At 44.5% G+C, this 20,477-nt stretch overlaps 1 protein-coding gene across 1 annotated transcript; it reads right to left on the reverse strand.

Moving 5' to 3' along the window:
• Window positions 1–1,210: 1,210 nt before the first annotated feature.
• Window positions 1,211–20,215, reverse strand: LOC146183967 (uncharacterized). Its single transcript, XM_084608779.1, has 4 exons — window positions 20,115–20,215; window positions 17,817–18,050; window positions 10,113–10,346; window positions 1,211–1,343 (listed from the first exon to the last, which is right to left on the reverse strand). Exons 2-4 carry the CDS (start codon window positions 18,046–18,048, stop codon window positions 1,285–1,287), a joined length of 525 nt encoding a protein of 174 aa, XP_084464905.1. The 5' UTR covers window positions 18,049–18,050; window positions 20,115–20,215; the 3' UTR covers window positions 1,211–1,284.
• Between the last annotated feature and the right edge of the window lie 262 nt (window positions 20,216–20,477).

A 20,477-nucleotide genomic window follows, 5' to 3' on the forward strand; every position in this document is an offset into this window, starting at 1 on the left:
ACTGCCGTTTCTGTGCACCCGGGAGCACGATAATGACTGGAGGCGATAGGAACAATGCTATAAATCATACGACGGCTTCACTTCGTTTCCTTCTTCCTTTCTTTTTTCCTTTCTGTTGTCATACAACTGCTGTTTATATAAGCCAGTTGAAGACAATAAACGATGTTGGTGCCAGTGTTCTTGCCTATGTCTCTTGTTCTTATCCATGTTGCTACTGCGCTGTATCTCAGTATGCTAAACCAACTAGCCAGCCACTATGTATTTGTTATTTTGCAGAACATATGCAATTTTGATATAACTAAAGGAAAATAGTTACATTAAAATTGCACATGTCCTGCAAAATAAATAAAGGATCCTTGCAGAAATTAAGTACAGTGTCAGTAACTTCTGGCATAATAAAATAGTCAATATGCAAGGAAGAAATAAATAGGCAAGACCTTCAGCATCGCACAAACTGTTTTAATGCAGATTGCCATCTGACCTTTTCACAGCAAGATTCAAAGGCCATGCTGATAGAAATTAGCTTCTGATACTTTGAGCTTTTCCTGTTGTATATTTTCAGCATCAAGTGAAACTGATCTGTAAAACTACCATTGAATAAATGAAAACCTGCAGAAAGTTGAAGTTAAATATGCACAAATGCAGCAGCTAGCCTTGTCATGTTAAACTTTAAACACTGAATCTGGCATCCCTCGCACCATTACTGTGAAACACAAAACCAAACCAGGAAATTTGGGATAAAGCTTACATATGCCCTCCAAAACATAATTTTCAGCTTCATGTGGTCGCGGCTTACAGGGTGGCTGTTATAACCAAGGCAGATGTGCGCTAGAATACTGAAGCATAAGACAGCTCTGAACCAAAAGCTGTCATACTAATTCACTCCACTGCTATTGTAAAATCACCAGGGCATCTGCAAGCATTGCAAAGTGGCTAGAACTGCCTGTAAGAACAAGGCGCTTACTAATGCAGTCAAAAAGATTAATTTTCAGCTGGAGGAGTGGTATTCTGGATTCATGGCCGTAATATCTGGTACCGATAATATGGCTTCACAATAACATTTGATAAACCTGTTGCGAATCTCCTCCAACAGCCTAAATTGGTACAATGCATTTTTAGCATGCCTTATCGTAGGGCTTTTGTGAGGCTCTTGAGACATCAATTCACTTTATTCTTGGTTTCCCACAGTCTTGCGTCTACAAGGATATTAGCACGAGACAATACAACAAGCTTTTCAATACGTAATTTATTTGTACAATATGTAAATCTAAAAAAAGATATAAATTATCCATAATTCGTCGCCATGTATTCTCCCCAGGACACCGCACGAATCCTCCGCCAACCTGCAGGCAAAGCATATGCTCTATTCATAAACCATGAATAGGTGACCATATTTTCTCCTGCAATAAACCCACTTTTTATGAAAAGTTAACCTCAGTTAATGGGGATTATTCATTGTGCTGAAAATAGATATTTTTTTTAGACTTGAAATTCCTTAGCACACATCCAGTCATCAACAGAAGCATATTGTCATATCAACAAAGTGGTGGATTTTTAGCATTCCCAATTTCAAAAGGTGCTTGCTGTTAAGAAATGATCCAATGATTTTGTGAGAACAGATGGCCCCAGCCAACTGCAATGAGATGAATCAAATATGCTAATGACCTGGCTTTTAAACGTGCTCTGGTAACCAGTCAGTTTGCTGGAAGGGATCACCCACAGGACCACTGGATGCAAAGGTACACAGCATAATGTTATTGCAAGTAGCATTTTGGAATGTATCAAGGCCTCTGTTGTGAACTGTGACCAGGCACTGCAAAACTAATGTATGCACTAAGATAAGGTAAATTCTCAGCAATAGAAATTCATTATGAGCCCCCAACTACAGTGCGCATGATACATTCAAACAAAATTAAACCAGAATTGTATAAAATGCATACCCTACTAAAAAAAACATATTAAACAGATGTCCCAGTTTAGGCACTAAAGGTCAGAAAGAATAACAGTGCTGCAGTAAACAAATCTGTATGACACTGAGGCCACTAGTGAAGCAGCAATGGCAATGGCTTGTCATTGGACATGTCTTGGAATCCTCTCAGTGGCCATCATACTTTGCAAACACTGCACATTTGATAGGAAATAGCTTGGCTACCATGCAGAATGCAGCTATACAGGAAAATTATCAGTCACTTGCCAACTCTGGCCACCTTGCATGATCCTATACACAGAATAGATCGCATACCCATGCTGTATATACGCTACCAGGGCCTATACACCTGCCTAGAATAGCTTTTATTAGTAGCACGTTTTGCGCAGTTTCATTTTGTCACCACCTCGGTCAGTGTACGCGTATCGCCTGCTGCAGCTGCTTGTATATGTATAAGGTAAGGCTAAAGTTTACACTTGGGACAGTTTTGGAAGTCGACCCTTGCATATTTCACACATTCACACACATTGGCATTTGAAATTGATGCTAATGCTTTAAAGAAAAAAGTGGTTTTTGGAAGGAACATATACACTATTGCACTGCAAAGAGTTCAGTCTTTTGAACCTCTAGCTTCGTCGCACTCAAATTTGGCTCACAGACGGCGTATTTGGTGTACAACGCACTATCTGCAATTTTCAATTCAGGTTCGGTCAATATCCTAAGCTGTTCGATTACAATTAGCACTTTGCATGTCACTTGCATTGTCCGCTATCAAACTTGTTTTGCGTCACTATTGCAGCCTGCATGCAAGAATTTCTAGTCAGTTCTGATCGAATTAATAGAGTAAATCATGTGAATGTGAGTTTGAAAATTATAGAAGGTCGTCACTGTGTGCCGAATTTCAGCACGATAAACGAGCGGTTCAATCGAGATATATAGGCACTTTGCCTCGCATTTGGCGTTGAAACTGTTGACCGGTAGGGGCTAGCAGGTCTTGGGTAATGCGTGCAGAAAAAAGCCTTAAAATATAATTAAGGTGCACCTAATCGTATAGGTGGTAATTGTACTGCACTCATATGGCGCCCAACTAGTACACTGCTGGCTGTATTCTTAGCCACAGTTTGTGTTCTTAGCTCTTCCTTTAGTCTGTTTTTTTTTTCAGTGTGTTCTAAAAGATGCAATGTCAATTCTAATGGTTTCAGGGTTCAAAGTGCTTCATTTTGTTTTTGTGGTCTATTTTGCAAGTACGATGTGCAGGCTTTTTGACATGAGGCATGCGTCGCAGATTCCACCAAAATGTAGTTAATGTTTGCAGGCGATCAGGACGGTGGCCGCACTGGTAGGTGTCATGCCATTGCAGCATCAACAAGTGCATGAGCTATGCAACTAGCACTGATGTGAGTAGCTTAACTGAAATAAAAAAAATGTCCAAAGTCGGTGTCCTGAGTGTGGTGTATTTTGCAGTACTCATCTGTCGTATATCAAACAATATTCCTGTTGGATTTATATGTATGTGTAAAAACAATGTATAAAGACATTACTAATTTATTGCAGATATTCAAGCTTATAAATTGTAAAATTATGCATGGCAACTAATTATGCCTCTCATTCGTGTTGATTTGCAGCAAGTCAGCTTGTTTCACATATATGAAAAAAATGCATGAATTATTTGAAAGCCTGTTCCAAAGAGTACTTATCACTTCTTTGCAGGAAGCTTGCAGCATCGCTATCAACTGCTTACTGCTGCATTTTCACATAAGCTTGTCAAGTGGCCATATTAAGTGTTTTTTCAAACCTTCTAGAAGGCCTTGATTCATTTTACATGCCCAGCCAGAATTGGTGACCCCAAAACTGTACAGGTATAAAATCTTGAATAAGGTTACAGAAGGGTGGAAACAACTGGTCGTTGTGAAAACAGGTGCTAGGAAAAGGCTAAAATACACATTGACCAACATAATTGACATACAATTAAAGAAACTGCTTGCATTCAACATGGTGTCTGCATGTAGGTGTTATCATGGTCCCTGACCCTTCCAATGATTGCACATGCTTGGCCTTTCTAGCATGGCCACTGGTAGGCTTGTCACACCATCCAAGCACAAATTTAGATTGATATCCAGCATGGTGCCATTATGGAAGCACTGGCCATTGATTTACCATGCTTGGTTCAATAAAATACTGCAGCTTGGGAATATAAGTAAAAGCTTAAAAATAGAATGTGCAGTAGTTTTTGGGGAACACAACTTATGGGGGTTGTGGGGCTACAAGTTTGAACTGTTGGATGAATTTTAATAAAAATTTGAGGGATGGCTTATCTTCCTCTTATTTGAATGTATAAGTTTCTTTACCTTAGCACAAATAGAAAAGCGCAGCTGTCAGAATGAGTAATTAAGTGTGTCCACTTGGGAAATCTATTTACGATGTGGATTTAATAGTTCGTTTGAACGTCTAGCGCTGCCAGTAATTCGGGCAGAGCAGGGTCGAATTGCCAGCCGCAGGGCACAGCTTCAGCACGAGAGATGGGCGCCGGAGCCAAGCGATGGTGATGGCGATGCCGCAGCATTTTCCGTTCTTTGTCTTCTTTACATTTCCCCCACGTGAAGAAGTCGCCATCCTGGCGACTCAGGGAGAAGAGACGACCAGAGGGTTGTAATATGGCTTGAGGCGGCTAACGTGGACAATCTCGCGGCCGCGACGGCGGTGGTCGGAAGAAGGGGTGACTGGCTCGATGACGTAGTTCACAGGGGATGTGCGTTCCAAGACGCGATAAGGTCCGTGGTATTTGGTGTCTAGTTTGTTGGTGGCAGGAACGCATAGCCAAACGAAGCTGTCGGCCTGGAACGTGGGAGCAGGAGTATCGGTATCATGCTGATCTTTGCGATAGCCTTGAGTGTTGGAGGTAAACGTGCGAGCTAGCTGACGGCATTCCTCGGCCTTCTGTACAATGTCTGACAAAGCACTGTACTCAGAGGCATCTGGATGGTATGGCAAAATTGTGTCCAGAGTACATGATGGTTCACGGCCGTATAAGAGGAAGAAGGGCGAAAAACCAGTTGTTGCTTGGGTGGCAGTGTTGTACGCGAACGTTACGAATGGCAGTACTTGGTCCCAGTTCGAGCTTCCAGATTCAGATGTAACATACATTGCGAGCATGTCCCCAAGCGTACGGTTGAAGCGCTCCGTGAGGCCATTTGTTTGCGGGTGGTACGCAGTTGTAGCTCGATGTATCGATTTACAAGACGACAGAAGCTCTTGGACTACTTCGGAAAGAAAGACACGACCTCTATCACTCAGTAGCTCGCGGGGGGCGCCGTGTCGAAGAATGAAGTGGTGCAGAAGAAAATGGGCTACCTCTCGAGCTGTCGCCGCGGGAAGTGCAGCAGTCTCGGCGTAACGGGTCAGGTGGTCGACGGCGACGATGACCCATCGATTACCAGCGGCACTGCATGGTAGCGGACCATAGAGGTCGATTCCCACGCGATCAAACGGGCGAGCTGGACACGGTAAAGGCTGAAGAGGGCCAGCAGGGTGGCGAGAAATCTTGCGTTGTTGACAGGCGGTACAAGAGCGAATGTAGCGACGTACGAAATTGTACATTCCCCGCCAGTAGTACCTTTGACGAATTCGATCATATGTTTTGAGGACGCCGGCATGAGCGCTTTGCGGGTCACTATGATGGTGGGCACAAACCTCGGAGCGGAGGTGGCGCGGAATGACAAGAAGCCACGTTCTGCCGTCTGAGTTGTAGTTCCTTCGGTAGAGAAGGCCTTCCCGAATGGCGAAATGGGAGGCCTGTCGGCGGAGTGCCCGAGGATGCGTAGCCGCGGAAGTAGTGCCAAGGATATCTAGCAGGTTAGAAACCCAAGGATCTTGTCGTTGCTCGAAAGGCATATCCTCAATGGTGAGTGCTGACAAGAGTGTTTGAGGAGGGGACGATGAGTTAGGCGAGCACACCGGTGACCGAGAAAGAGCGTCGGCGTCAGAGTGCTTGCGGCCAGAGCGGTACACTACACGGATGTCGTATTCCTGAAGCCTGAGAGCCCAGCGCCCGAGACGGCCAGACGGATCCTTGAGAGACGCGAGCCAGCAGAGAGCGTGATGATCTGTAACTACCTCGAAGGAGTGGCCGTATAAGTAAGGGCGGAACTTCGTTACAGCCCACACGATTGCTAAGCACTCCTTTTCGGTAACGGAGTAGTTGGACTCGGCTTTGGTGAGAGCACGGCTGGCGTAGGCGACAACGTATTCGGAGAAGCCAGGCTTGCGCTGGGCGAGGACGGCGCCGAGGCCGACACCACTGGCATCGGTGTGAAGTTCTGTAGGTGCAGTAGGGTCGTAATGGCGAAGGATTGGCGGTGACGTTAGAACATTGCGCAGTGTCGCGAATGCATCATCGCAGGCTGGCGACCAAGAGGAGAGGTTAGGGGTGCCTTTCAAGAGCTGTGTAAGGGGGGCTATGATGGTTGCGAAATTCCGAACAAAACGACGAAAGTACGAGCAGAGGCCCACGAAGCTTCGCAGTTGTTTCAAAGTGGTCGGTTTCGGAAAGTCAGCGACGGCGCGCAGCTTCTCAGGATCAGGCAGAACTCCATCTTTACACACAACATGTCCGAGTATTGTGAGCTGGCGGGCACCAAAGCGGCACTTTTTGAGGTTCAGTTGAAGACCGGCGCGGGTTAGGCAGGTGAAGACCTGGCGAAGTCGAGTCAGGTGGGTCGGGAAGTCGGTTGAAAAGACGACGATATCATCAAGGTAGCATAAACAGATGTTCCATTTCAGGCCGCGCAGTACAGTGTCCATCATTCTTTCAAATGTGGCTGGGGCGTTACAGAGTCCGAATGGCATAACATTAAATTCGTATAGTCCGTCTGGAGTAATAAAGGCGGTCTTAGGACGATCCGCCTCTGCCATGGGCACCTGCCAATACCCGGAGCGTAAATCGAGTGAGGAAAAGAATTCTGCGCCTTGCAAGCAGTCTAGGGCATCGTCGATTCGTGGGAGGGGGTACACATCACGACAAGTGATTTTGTTGAGACGGCGATAATCAACACAAAATCGTATGGAGCCATCCTTCTTTTTAACTAGGACCACAGGAGACGACCATGGGCTACAGGATTCTCTAATTATTCCGCGTTGGAGCATGTCATCGACTTGTTGGGCAATAACACGGCGCTCAGTCGGCGACACACGATACGGCCGCTGATGGAGAGGTGGATGAGCGCCAGTGTCGATGAGGTGGGAAATGGTCGTCGTGCGGCCCAAGGAAGATTGCGGGATGTCGAAGGAGGAGCGGAATTGGTGTAGAAGGTCAAGAAGTTGCTCGCGGTGGCGCGGCTCTAGAGCGCTGTCCACAGAATGGTCAAAAAGGTCCCGCTGTAGCGGATCGGAAGCCACACGAGTTGGGGTCAAGGCGTCAACTTGGCAAACAGGGAATGACACATCATCAAAGGCGAACAGAAGGTCCACGGGCTCGATGCGGCCAAGGCACTCCCCTTCGATCAACATAGCGGGAGACGCAAGAGGATTGGCTACCAGAAGTGTGCTAGCGCCGTTGTTCATGTCAAGGACGGCAAACGGCAGCGGTAAGTGGCGGCGGCGGCAGACAACGTTAGAGGGCACAAAGAGGACTGTCGCGGCGGTGGTAAAAGAGGCAGTGAGGGGAACCAGAACAGCGCTTCCGGGTGGGATGGTTGTATCATGAGCTACGAGGAGTTTGGTCGCAAAACGAGGACACGGCTCGTGGAACAGGGCATCAGACGGTGCATCACTCGATTCAATGAGCTCTACTTGAGGACTGGCGCAGTCAATGATAGCATGATGCTGGGACAGGAAATCCCAGCCGAGAATGACGTCATGAGAACATGTGGGGAGAACGACGAATTCGATGATGTACAAGGCTGCAGCAATGACGACGCGAGCAGTGCAGATAGCTGTCGGCTGTATACTGTGAGCGGATGCGGTACGAAGCGATAGTCCCTCGAGAGGCGTAGTCACTTTTCGGAGGGAGCGGCAGAGTTTTTGGCTGATAACTGATACAGCGGCACCGGTGTCGACGAGCGCAAGAGTATGAACACCTTCAACGATGACAGCAGTAACATTCGCGGGATTAAGACGAGGACTTTGAAATTCTGTCGAATACGCAGTTCGTGCCTCGCGAACTGCGGCGGTTAGTTTTCCGGCTGAGTAGCGGGTTGTCGGCGCATTGGCGAAATGGAGCGGCGACGTGGTGATGGCGAACGACGAGGCAGGAAGTCCGGAGGGTCAGGGGATGCTGTTGGATGACCCGATGGGACGGGGAATTGGGGGGCCAAATAAGGTGGCGCAGGCCGCGCAGCAAAGGCCATATTTATTCGGCGCCGGCAGTAGCGTGTAGTGTGCCCAGGGATGCCGCAGTGGTAGCAAATAGGCCTGTTGTCTGCAGTGCGCCATGGAGATGGTGTCTGACGCAAGGGGGGAGCAAACGCTGTTGGTGCCGAACGCATAGGGGGCGAAGCATAGGCATATGCTGGCTCAGGAGGTGGACTTGAAGTAACTTCGGCATATGAGCGACGCAATACCTGGGGAGGAGCCGGCGCGAATGCTGGAGCATAGCTCAGTGGCGCAACGCCGGACGATGAAATTGTGGGCGTGGGGAACGGCATTGAGGGTGCGACCGGAGGTGATTGAGGAACAGAATTAGGGAGGACTTCAGATACATGCTGTTGGATTGCACGGCGAAGCTCCGGAACAAGGCCAGTTGGTGACGACTCCTTAACATACGGCTGCAGGGACAGTTGTCGTGCGACCTCTTGACGTACAAAAGCCTTGATGTTTTCAGAGAGGCTAGATGACTCCCTCTCCGCGGCTAGTCCAGCAAGTGATGCTTGAGGCTGGCGAATCAAAACACGCTCCTTGCGGAGTTCGTCGTAGCTTTGACATAGGTCGTAGATTTCCTTGACCGTCGTGGGGCCTTTGGCGACGAGCATGTTGAAAGCGCCGTCATCAATTCCTATGAGGACATGACGTATCTTAACGGCCTCGGTCATGGTCGGGTCAACGCGACGACACATATCAACAATGTCCTCAATGTAACTGGTGAACGTTTCACCGGGTAGCTGCAGTCGCGACCGAAGACGCTGTTCCGCGCGGAGTTTTCGGACGGCGGGGCGGCCAAAGACATCAGAAAATTTCGTCTTGAAACTCGCCCAGGTAGTAAAGTCAGACTCGTGGTTTCTAAACCACAGATTAGCGACGTCGCTCAAGTAAAAGATGACATTGGTGAGCTTACGGTTGTCGTCCCAGTTATTGTGACGGCTGACCCGTTCGTAAGTGGTCAGCCAATCGTCGACGTCGTCATCGCTGCTTCCACTGAAGGTAGCGGGGTCCCGTTGACGAATCGCACCTGTGCAGGTGACGGGCGGAGGTAGGTGCAATGAAGTCGGCTCCGTCATTGGTGTAGTCAACGTTCTGCTGCGAAGTTCCAGGGCGAGATGAGTACAGGGAACCTCAGATTGACCTCCACCAAGTACGATGTGGATTTAATAGTTCGTTTGAACGTCTAGCGCTGCCAGTAATTCGGGCAGAGCAGGGTCGAATTGCCAGCCGCAGGGCACAGCTTCAGCACGAGAGATGGGCGCCGGAGCCAAGCGATGGTGATGGCGATGCCGCAGCATTTTCCGTTCTTTGTCTTCTTTACAATTATTTAAAAAAATCAAAGATGTACTAATTGTTTGTGCTGAAATAACTTCTAGATAGTCCATTGGGCAGGGTAAGGGCAATTGCAGGTACTTTATGGTACTTTCTTAAAAACCTGACAGCCTTCATTTTTCTGTTTTCACTGTATTCATATATTTAATATTTTCTTCATGGAATAATTAGGAATCGATAATGCAGGGTGGGGTTTGGCTTATTTAACAAAACTTTAGCTCAGAGACTACCTTGAAAGCAGGCTTTGGTGAAAAAGTTTAAAAATGGTACCTTTCCTAACAACTAATTTTGCAAGAGTGGAAACTGAGAAAGTAGTGTTCAGTGACAAAATATGCTATTCAGGTTTAAGGCCTAAATTAATATACCAAAGTGACCTAGTGCATATGTTGGGTGGTTCTTTTCAGCACGACACTGCACTGTGATTGTTTGAATTGCCTTTTTTTCACCTTTACAGCTCTCCTGTGACCTTATGCAAGGGCAGAGCAAACAAAAATCTTACATTTACTATGTGGCAACGAGCTCGGGCTCTCGCTCTGCCTGGCCTTCAAAGAAGAAGTGGAGCTGGGTGATGTAGTCTCGAAGGTGCCCCACATGAAGGCACGAGCAGGTGCACTGAACGCAACAGAATTGGAGTCACCTGCCGACAGCTTTACAGTTGGCTCTAGCAGCGACACCAGTTCCAGTGTAGTCCTGGTTCTGTCAAGACTCGAAATTTGATGCCAGTTGACCATGCCTGTACAGGAGCAATAAGAAGACGGTGTAAAATGCAGGCTGCAATGGTAGATACAAAAAGGCAGTCAATGAATAGTCTGCAGCTATTATTGCCGAAATAAGTAATTTGCAAATTGCTTTTGCATAAAGAATGAGTGGTAGGGATTCAAGAGCAAGACTGTGTCAAAGCCAGTTATAGCCATAGGTGTGGTTGCAGAAGAGGTAGTTGGTTTAATAAAACCTGTAGCTGCATAAGAGGAAGGACAAGTTAACATAGTGAGGGTCCCTAATGCTGAGGAAGCAGCCTGCACTGTAATAACCTGTGACAGTACATTGCTTAATATAGTCAAGTGCGCTACATGCAGTCCACTATCAACAGCCTTCTCAAACACAGCAACTGACTTTGTTAAGCTTGCCTCAGCATGTGTGGTGGCCATGTGGACAATACTTGCACATGAGCTCTCTCCTGTCAGGTAGGCCATAAGCATGAGCAGCTACCTTGCTGAAAATGTCAGACACTCGGCTCATTGGCACCCTTTAGATAGGTAATTTCATCAGGTGAGTGATCATGGGGGCAAAGATAGCAGCTATAGGCGACTACAAAGTGAAAACATCTGATCAACTATCGTCACAAATGCTGCAGTGTGTGGTTGGCTATATTTACCACTGAAAACAAATTCCCAGCAATTACTACACTGCAATGCTTGGGGTTAGAGTGGATCTTGCAGACTTGATCTGCATGGCCAAGCAAAAAGGTCTTGCATAAGTTGAAACATTAAATTCAATTTGGTGTATGAGATCCCCACGCTGTGTGGAATGCTTGTAAACTGAAAGGATGCCACCTTAAACATAGAACACCCAGAATCTCTGCTGCCTTAGCGGCAGAATCTGCACCGCCAATTATTGTTTTTATGTAGGCAAGTTGCTCATAATCGTTTTGAACCAGCACAGAGGGGATCGAATGAGCAAAGCAGCAAATCTGCATAGTGCATCAAAGTCTGCTGGTTTGCACATGATTCTCCTCCTGCAGAATGGCCGCACTTTGGAATGTTCAAGATAACGGTTGGTGATAGCGTTCAGCTGCTCATAGAACATGCGAGGTTTTTATTAACACCATTGCCTACAGGGTCCAGCGCCACAGGGATAACCTTGACATTATTTTGCCAAAAACTATATTGTTTTCAGTAAATCATACTGCCGAACCATGTTAAGTACGTACCGGGCTTGTGCGCGGGGAAGATACCAATCTCTGTAAGCCTAAAGTGATCTAGACCGCTTTGCACAATTACATGTGTGCCGTAGATTAATTCTCTCAGCTAAATCGCTGCATGTGCCAATTTCAACTTTAGCACAGAAACAACATTTAGTCATCAATATAGTATTTATACTAAATATGTTCGGGTTATTTGATTCGACCAGAAGTCGCGGATATGTTGCTCTCATATAGGGCGCCTGAGAAACGAGCCGCTGCCCTATGACACCTGTGCCGCTTGCTTGTGCCATTTGCAACAAGCATCTGCCAAAGAACTGTGACAGAGTGACAAACAGCACGAGACTGCACAACTAGGGCCATCGATTGCTGGGACAGCAGCTCGTCTCGCTTTCCCGCCGCTTCTAGGAACATCGAACTTCTGATCAAATCAAGCAACCTAAATTTAGTATGTAAAATATTTTGCCGACCAAATGCCATTTCTATGCGAAAATTGAGTACCAAGAATTCAGCAGTGTAGCGGAGAAAAGCATTGTAAGGCGCACATGTACTTGCGCAATACGCTGTATTCATACAAAACAGATAACCTGGCCAAACATGAAGACATTTACAGGGTCTTGAATATTAGGGAGCTGGGATTTAAAAAATTCCTACGCAAAATAGATTTTGTATAGGAATTTTTTAAATCTCAGCCCCGAAATATTCAAGACCCTGTAGAATTAAGGTGCTTTAGCAGTGCCTTGAAAATACGGTTTAGCACCGAGGCGCGAGCGCTGCAGGACGTCGACAAACGGATTATGAACGGCAGTTCAATGGAATGCTATCTTACATCTTAGGCTTAGTGCATTGTACAAACTTTCGTTATTTGATGCTGGACTTTTAAGAATTTCTCTTCGGAAACTGCTCGCCAAGTGGAGCACCCGCATCGTTCGCAAGATTGGCCAGGTTATTTTGAGATACAAATAGAATTAATACTTGCCTGCACTATTTCTGAAACGAATAGAAGAGGGAACACCACTGTGTACATCTTACATTCAAAAGAATTTCGGGACTACGAAATTCGCAGAAGGGATTAGGTGAGACATTCCATCTACCTCAGGCCACAAACGTAACGCGCAAGCAATTTATAATTTGCGCCAATGAAACTGAAACAAGAACTGTCTGCCAGTTGCTTTCATGCTAAAACCCATTGGACGACGCGTAAGCAATTTGAAATTCGTGCCAGTGAAACCGGAACAAGAAGCATTCGAAAGCCATCCGCTGCTAGGCGAGCAAGAGTCGATTGGGCTAAAGCCTTAGATTGGACCGCTGGGGTCTATGGGAGTGCCCTCTCTTGTTCTTTGATAGCAGAGGGTCAGGCCATATCAAGGTTCTCTAATAAATGTGTAAGCATGCCATCTACACTTAAGCAAGAAAGAACTGCCGTTTCTGTGCACCCGGGAGCACGATAATGACTGGAGGTGATAGGAGCAATGCTATAAATCATACGACGGCTTCACTTCGTTTCCTTCTTTTCTTTTTTCCTTTTTGTTGTCATACAACTGCTCTTTATATAAGCCAGTTGAAGACAATAAACGATGTTGGTGCCAGTGTTCTTGCCTATGTCTCTTGTTCTTATCCTTGTTGCTACTGCATTGTAGCTCAGTATGCTAAACCAACTAGCCAGCCACTATGTATTTGTTATTTTGCAGAACATATGCAATTTTGATATAACTAAAGAAAAATAGTTACATTAAAATTGCACATGTCCTGCAAAATAAATAAAGAATCCTTGCAGTCAAAAACTTAAGTACAGTGTCAGTAACTTCTGGCATAATAAAATAGTCAATATGCAAGGAAGAAATAAATAGGCAAGACCTTCAGCATCGTACAAACTGTTTTAATGCAGATTGCCATCTGACCTTTTTACAGCAAGATTCAAAGGCCATGCTGATAGAAATTAGCTTCTGATACTTTGAGCTTTTCCTGTTGTATATTTTCAGCATCAAGTGAAACTGATCTGTAAAACTGCCATTGAATAAATAAAAACCTGCAGAAAGTTGAAGTTAAATATGCACAAATGCAGCAGCTAGCCTTGTCATGTTAAACTTTAAACACTGAATCAGGCATCCCTCGTACCATTACTGTGAAACACAAAACCAAACCAGGAAATTTGGGATAAAGCTTACATATGCCCTCCAAAACATAATTTTCAGCTTCATGTGGTCATGGCTTACAGGGTGGCTGTTATAACCAAGGCAGATGTGTGCTAGAATACTGAAGCATAAGACAGCTCTGAACCAAAAGCTGTCATACTAATTCACTCCACTGCTATTGTAAAATCACCAGGGCATCTGCAAGCATTGCAAAGTGGCTAGAACTGCCTGTAAGAACAAGACACTTACTAATGCAGTCAAAAAGATTAATTTTCAGCTGGAGGAGTAGTATTGTGGATTCATGGCCGTAATATCTGGTACCGATAATATGGCTTCACAATAACATTTGATAAACCTGTTGTGAATCTCCTCCAACAGCCTAAATTGGTACAATGCATTTTTAGCATGCCTTATCGTAGGGCTTCTGTGAGGCTCTTGAGACACAGCAATTCACTTTATTCTTGGTTTCCCACAGTCTTGAGTCTACAAGGATATTAGCACGAGACAATACAACAAGCTTTTCAATACATAACTTATTTGTACAATATGTAAATCTAAAAAAAGATATAAATTATCCATAATTCGTCGCCATGTATTCTCCCCAGGACACCGCATGAATCCTCCGCCAATCTGCAGGCAAAGCTTATGCTCTATTCAGAAACCATGAATAGGTGGCCATATTTTCTCCTGCAATAAACCCACTTTTTATGAAAAGTTAACCTCGGTTAATGGGGATTATTCATTGTGCAGAAAATAGATATTTTTTTTAGACTTGAAATTCCTTAGCACACATCCAGTCGTCAGCAGAAGCACATTGTCATAGCAACAAAGTGGTGGATTTTTGGCATTCCAAATTTCAAAAATTGCTTGCTGTTATGACATGATCCAATGATTTTGTGAGAACAGATGGCCCCAGCCAACTGCAATGAAATGAAGCAAATATGCTAATGACCTGGCTTTTAAACATGCTTTGTTAACCAGTCAGTTTGCTGGAAGGGATCACCCACAGGACCACTGGATGCAAAGGTACACAGCATAATGTTATTGCAAGTAGCATTTTGGAATGTATCAAGGCCTCTGTTGTGAACTGTGACCAGGCACTGCAAAACTAATGTATGCACTAAGATAAGGTAAATTCTCGGCAATAAAAGTTCATTATGAGCCCCCAACTACAGTGCGCATGATACTTTCAAACAAAATTAAACCAGAAATGTATAGAATGCATACCCTACTAAAAAAAACATATTAAACAGATGTCCCAGTTTAGTCACTAAAGGTCAGAAAGAATAACAGTGCTGCAGTAAACAAATCTGTATGACACTGAGGCCACCAGTGAAGCAGCAATGGCAATGGCTTGTCATTGGACATGTCTTGGAATCCTCTCAGTGGCCATCATACTTTGCAAACACTGCACATTTGATAGGAAATAGCTTGGATACCATGTAGAATGCAGCTATACAGGAAAATTATCGATCTCTTGCCAACTCTGGCCACCTTGCATTATCCTATAATGCACAGAATGGATCGCATACCCATGCTGTATATACGCTACCAGGGCCTATACACCTGCCTAGAATTGCTTTTATTAGTGGCACGTTTTGCGCAGTTTCATTTTGTCACCACCTCGGTCAGTGTACGCGTATCGCCTGCTGCAGCTGCTTGTATATGTATAAGGTAAGGCTAAAGTTTACACTTTGGGACAGTTTCGGAAGTTGGCCCTTGCTTATTTCACACATTCACACACATTGGCATTTGAAATTGATGCTAATGCTCTAAAGAAAAAAGTGGTTTTTAGAAGGAACATATACACTATTTCACTGCAAAAAGTTCACTCTTTTGAACCTCTAGCTTCTTCGCACTCAAATTTGGCTCACAGACGGCGTATTTGGTGTACAACGCACTATCTGCAATTTTCAATTCAGGTTCGGTCAATATCCTAAGCTGTTCGATCACAATTAGGACTTTGCATGTCACTTGCATTGTCCGCTATCAAACTTGTTTTGCGTCACTATTGCTGCCTGCATGCAAGAATTTCTAGTCAGTTCTGATCGAATTAATAGAGTAAATCATGTGAATGTGAGTTTGAAAATTATAGAAGGTCGTCACTGTGTGCCGAATTTCAGCACGATAAACGAGCGGTTCAATCGAGGTATATAGGCACTTTGCCTCGCATTTGGCGTTGAAACTGTTGACCGGTAGGGGCTAGCAGGTCTTGGGTAATGCGTGCAGAAAAAAGCCTTAGAATACAATTAAGGTGCACCTAATCGTATAGGTGGTAATTGTACTGCACTCATATGGCGCCCAACTAGTACACTGCTGGCTGTATTCTTAGCCACAGTTTGTGTTCTTAGCTCTTCCTTTAGTCTGTTTTTTTTTTCAGTGTGTTCTAAAAGATGCAATGTCATTTCTAATGGTTTCAGGGTTCAAAGTGCTTCATTTTGTTTTTGTGGTCTATTTTGCAAGTACGATGTGCAGGCTTTTTGACACGAGGCATGCGTCGCAGATTCCACCAAATGTAGTTAATGTTTGCACGCGATCAGGACGGTGGCTGCACTGGTAGGTGTCATGCCATTGCAGCATCAACAAGTGCATGAGCTATGCAACTAGCACTGATGTGAGTCGCTTAACTGAAATAAATGTCCAAAGTCGGTGTCCTGAGTGTGGTGTATTTTGCAGTACTCATCTGTCGTATATCAAACAATATTCCTGTTGGATTTACAGATATATGTATGTGTAAAAACAATGTATAAAGACATTACTAATTTATTGCAGATATTCAAGCTTATAAATTGTAAAATTATGCATGGCAACTAATTATGCCTCTCATTCATGTTGATTTCCAGCAAGTCAGCTTGTTTCACATATATGAAAAAAATGCATGAATTATTTGAAACCCTGTTCCAAAGAGTACTTATCACTTCTTTGCAGGAAGCTTGCAGCATCGCTATCAACTGCTTACTGCTGCATTTTCACATAAGCTTGTCAAGTGGCCATATTAAGTGTTTTTTCAAACCTTCTAGAAGGCCTTGATTCATTTTACATGCCCAGCCAGAATTGGTGACCCCAAAACTGTTCAGGTATAAAATCTTGAATAAGGTTACAGAAGGGTGGAAACAACTGGTCGTTGTGAAAACAGGTGCTAGGAAAAGGCTAAAATACACATTGACCAACATAATTGACATACAATTAAAGAAACTGCTTGCATTCAACATGGTGTCTGCATGTAGGTGTTATCATGGTCCCTGACCTTTCCAATGATTGCACATGCTTGGCCTTTCTAGCATGGCCACTGGTAGGCTTGTCACACCATCCAAGCACAAATTTAGATTGATGTCCAGCATAGTGCCAATTATGGAAGCACTGGCCATTGATGATTCACCATGCTTGGTTCAATAAAATACTGCTGCTTGGGAACATAAGTAAAAGCTTAAAAATAGTATGTGCAGTAGTTTTGGGGGAACACAACTTATGGGGGATGAGGGGCTACAAGTTTGAATGGTTGGATGAATTTTAATAAAAATTTGAGGGATGGCTTATCTTCCTCCTTTTTGAATATATATGTTTCATTACCTTAGCACAAATAGAAAAACACAGCTGTCAGAATGAGTAATTAAGTGTGTCCACTTGGGAAATCTATTATTTAAAAAAATCATAAAGATGTACTAATTGTTTGTGCTGAAATAACTTCTAGATAGTCCATTGGGCAGGGTAAGTGCAATTCCAGGTACTTTATAGTACTTTCTTAAAAATCTGAAATACCGTCATTTTTCTGTTTTCACTGTATTCATATATTTAATATTTTCTGTATGGAATAATTAGGAATCGAAAATGCGGGGTGGGGTTTGGCTTATTTAACTAAACTTTAGCTCAGAAACTACCTTGAAAGCAGGCTTTGGTGAAAAAGTTTAAAAATGGTACCTTTCCTAACAACTAATTTTGTAAGAGTGGAAACTAAGAAAGTAGTGTTCAGTGACAAAATATGCTATTCAGGTTTAAGGCCTAAATTAATATACCAAAGTGACCTAGTGCATATGTTGGGTGGTTCTTTTCAGCACGACACTGCACTGTGATTGTTTGAATTGCCTTTTTTTCACCTTTACAGCTCTCCTGTGACCTTATGCAAGGGCAGAGCAAACAAAAATCTTACATTTACTATGTGGCAACGAGCTTTGGCTCTCGCTCTGCCTGGCCTTCAAAGAAGAAGTCGAGCTGGGTGATGTAGTCTCGAAGGTGCCCCACATGAAGGCACTAGCAGGTGCACAGAATGCAACAGAATTGGAGTAACCTGCCGACAGCTTTGCAGTTGGCTCTAGCAGCAACACCAGTTCCAGTGTAGTCCTGGTTCTGTCAAGACTCAAAATTTGATGCCAGTTGACCATGCCTGTACAGGAGCAATAAGAAGACAGTGTAAAATGCAGGCTGCATTGGTAGATACACTAAAGGCAGTAATGAATAGTCTGCAGCTATTATTGCCGAAATAAGTAATTTGCAAATTGTTTTTGCATAAAGAATGAGTGGTAGGGATTCAAGAGCAAGACTGGGTCAAAGCCAGTTATAGCCATAGGTGTGGTTGCAGAAGAGGTAGTTGGTTTAATAAAACCTGTAGCTGCATAAGAGGAAGGACAAGTTAACATAGTGAGGGTCCCTAATGCTGAGGAAGCAGCCTGCACTGTAATAACCTGTGACAGTGCATTGCTTAATATAGTCAAGTGCGCTACATGCAGTCCACTATCAACAGCCTTCTCAAACACAGCAACTGACTTTGTTAAGCTTGCCTCAGCATGTGTGGTGGCCATGTGGACAATACTTGCACATGAGCTCTCTCCTGTCAGGTAGGCCATAAGCATGAGCAGCTACCTTGCTGAAAATGTCAGACACTCGGCTCATTGGCACCCTTTAGATAGGTAATTTCATCAGGTGAGTGATCATGGGGGCAAAGATAGCAGCTATAGGCGACTACAAAGTGAAAACATCTGATCAACTATCGTCACAAATGCTGCAGTGTGTGGTTGGCTATATTTACCACTGAAAACAAATTCCCAGCAATTACTACACTGCAATGCTTGGGGTTAGAGTGGATCTTCCAGACTTGATCTGCATGGCCAAGCAAAAAGGTCTTGCATAAGTTGAAACATTAAATTCAATTTGGTGTATGAGATCCCCACGCTGTGTGGAATGCTTGTAAACTGAAAGGATGCCACCTTAAACATAGAACACCCAGAATCTCTGCTGCCTTAGCGGCAGAATCTGCACCGCCAATTATTGTTTTTATGTAGGCAAGTTGCTCATAATCGTTTTGAACCAGCACAGAGGGGATCGAATGAGCAAAGCAGCAAATCTGCATAGTGCATCAAAGTCTGCTGGTTTGCACATGATTCTCCTCCTGCAGAATGGCCGCACTTTGGAATGTTCAAGATATTGGTTGGTGATAGCGTTCAGCTGCTCATAGAACATGCGAGGTTTTTATTAACACCATTGCCTACAGGGTCCAGCGCCACAGGGATAACGGATAACCTTGACATTATTTTGCTAAAAACTATAATGTTTTCAGTAAATCATACTGCCGAACCATGTTAAGTACGTACCGGGCTTGTGCGCGGGGAAGATACCAATCTCTGTAAGCCTAAAGTGATCTAGACCGCTTTGCACAATTACATGTGTGCCGTAGATTAATTCTCTCAGCTAAGTCGCTGCATGTGCCAATTTCAACTTTAGCACAGAAACTACATTTAGTCATCAATATAGTATTTATACTAAATCTGTTCGGGTTATTTGATTCGACCAGAAGTCGCGGATATGTTGCTATCATATAGGGCGCCTGAGAAACGAGCCGCTGCCCTATGACACCTGTGCCGCTTGCTTGCGCCATTTGCAAAAAGCATCTGCCAAACAACTGTGACAGAGTGACAAATAGCACGAGACTGCACTAGGGCCATCGATTGCTGGGACAGCAGTTCGTCTCGCTTTCCCGCCGCTTCTAGGAACATCCAACTTCTGATCAAATCAAGCAACCTAAATTTAGTATGTAAAATATTCTGCCGACCAAATGCCATTTCTGTGCGAAAATTGAGTACCAAGAATTCAGCAGTGTAGCGGAGAAAAGCATTGTAAGGCGCACATGTAATTGCGCAATGCGCTGTATTCATACAAAACAGATAACCTGGCCAAACATGGACATTCTAGAATTAAGATTCTTTAACAGTGCCTTGAAAATGCGGTTTAGCAGCGAGGCGCGAGCGCTGCATTACGTCGACAAACGGATTATGAACGGCAGTTCGATGGAATGCCATCTTACATCTTAGGCTTAGTGCATTGTACGAACTTTCGTTATTTGATGCTGGGCTTTTAAGAATTTCTTTTCGGAAACTGCTCGCCAAGTGGAGCGCCCGCATCGTTCGCAAGATTGGCCGGGTTATTTGGAGGTACAAATGAATTTAACACTTGCCTGCACAATTTCCCAAACGAATAGAAGAGGGAACACCACTGTTGCAGTGAACTACCACTGTTACAGGCGAGAACGACTGGGAGACGCCTAACGGAGGTGCGGAGGGTTTACCATAGAGAAAGAAAGAACAAAAGAGGGCACTCCCATAGACCCCAGCGGTCCAATCTAAGGCTTTAGCCCAATCGACTCTTGCTCGCCTAGCGGCGGATGATTTTCGAATGCTTCTTGTTCCGGTTTCACTGGCACGAATTTCAAATTGCTTACGCGTCGTCCAATGGATTTTAGCGTGAAAGCAACTGGCAGTTAGTTCTTGTTTCGGTTTCATTGCCGCAAATTATAATTTGCTTGCGCGTTACGTTTGTG

The sequence above is a fragment of the Amblyomma maculatum genome, chromosome 7 (genome assembly GCF_055883805.1).
Source record: "Amblyomma maculatum isolate TAMU_Amacu chromosome 7, ASM5588380v1, whole genome shotgun sequence".
NCBI classification, from domain to species: Eukaryota; Metazoa; Arthropoda; class Arachnida; order Ixodida; family Ixodidae; genus Amblyomma; species Amblyomma maculatum.

Excerpts from the sequence above, each read along its gene's own strand:
- LOC146183967 (XM_084608779.1), bottom strand. The coding sequence starts at position 18,048 with ATGGTCAACTGGCATCAAATTTTGAGTCTTGACAGAACCAGGACTACA. Across the intron at positions 10,347-17,816 it reads CTCGTTGCCACATAGTAAAT|GCATGGTCAACTGGCATCAA; the intron begins GTAAGATTTTTG and ends GCTCCTGTACAG. Across the intron at positions 1,344-10,112 it reads CTCGTTGCCACATAGTAAAT|GTTGGCGGAGGATTCGTGCG; the intron begins GTAAGATTTTTG and ends CTTTGCCTGCAG.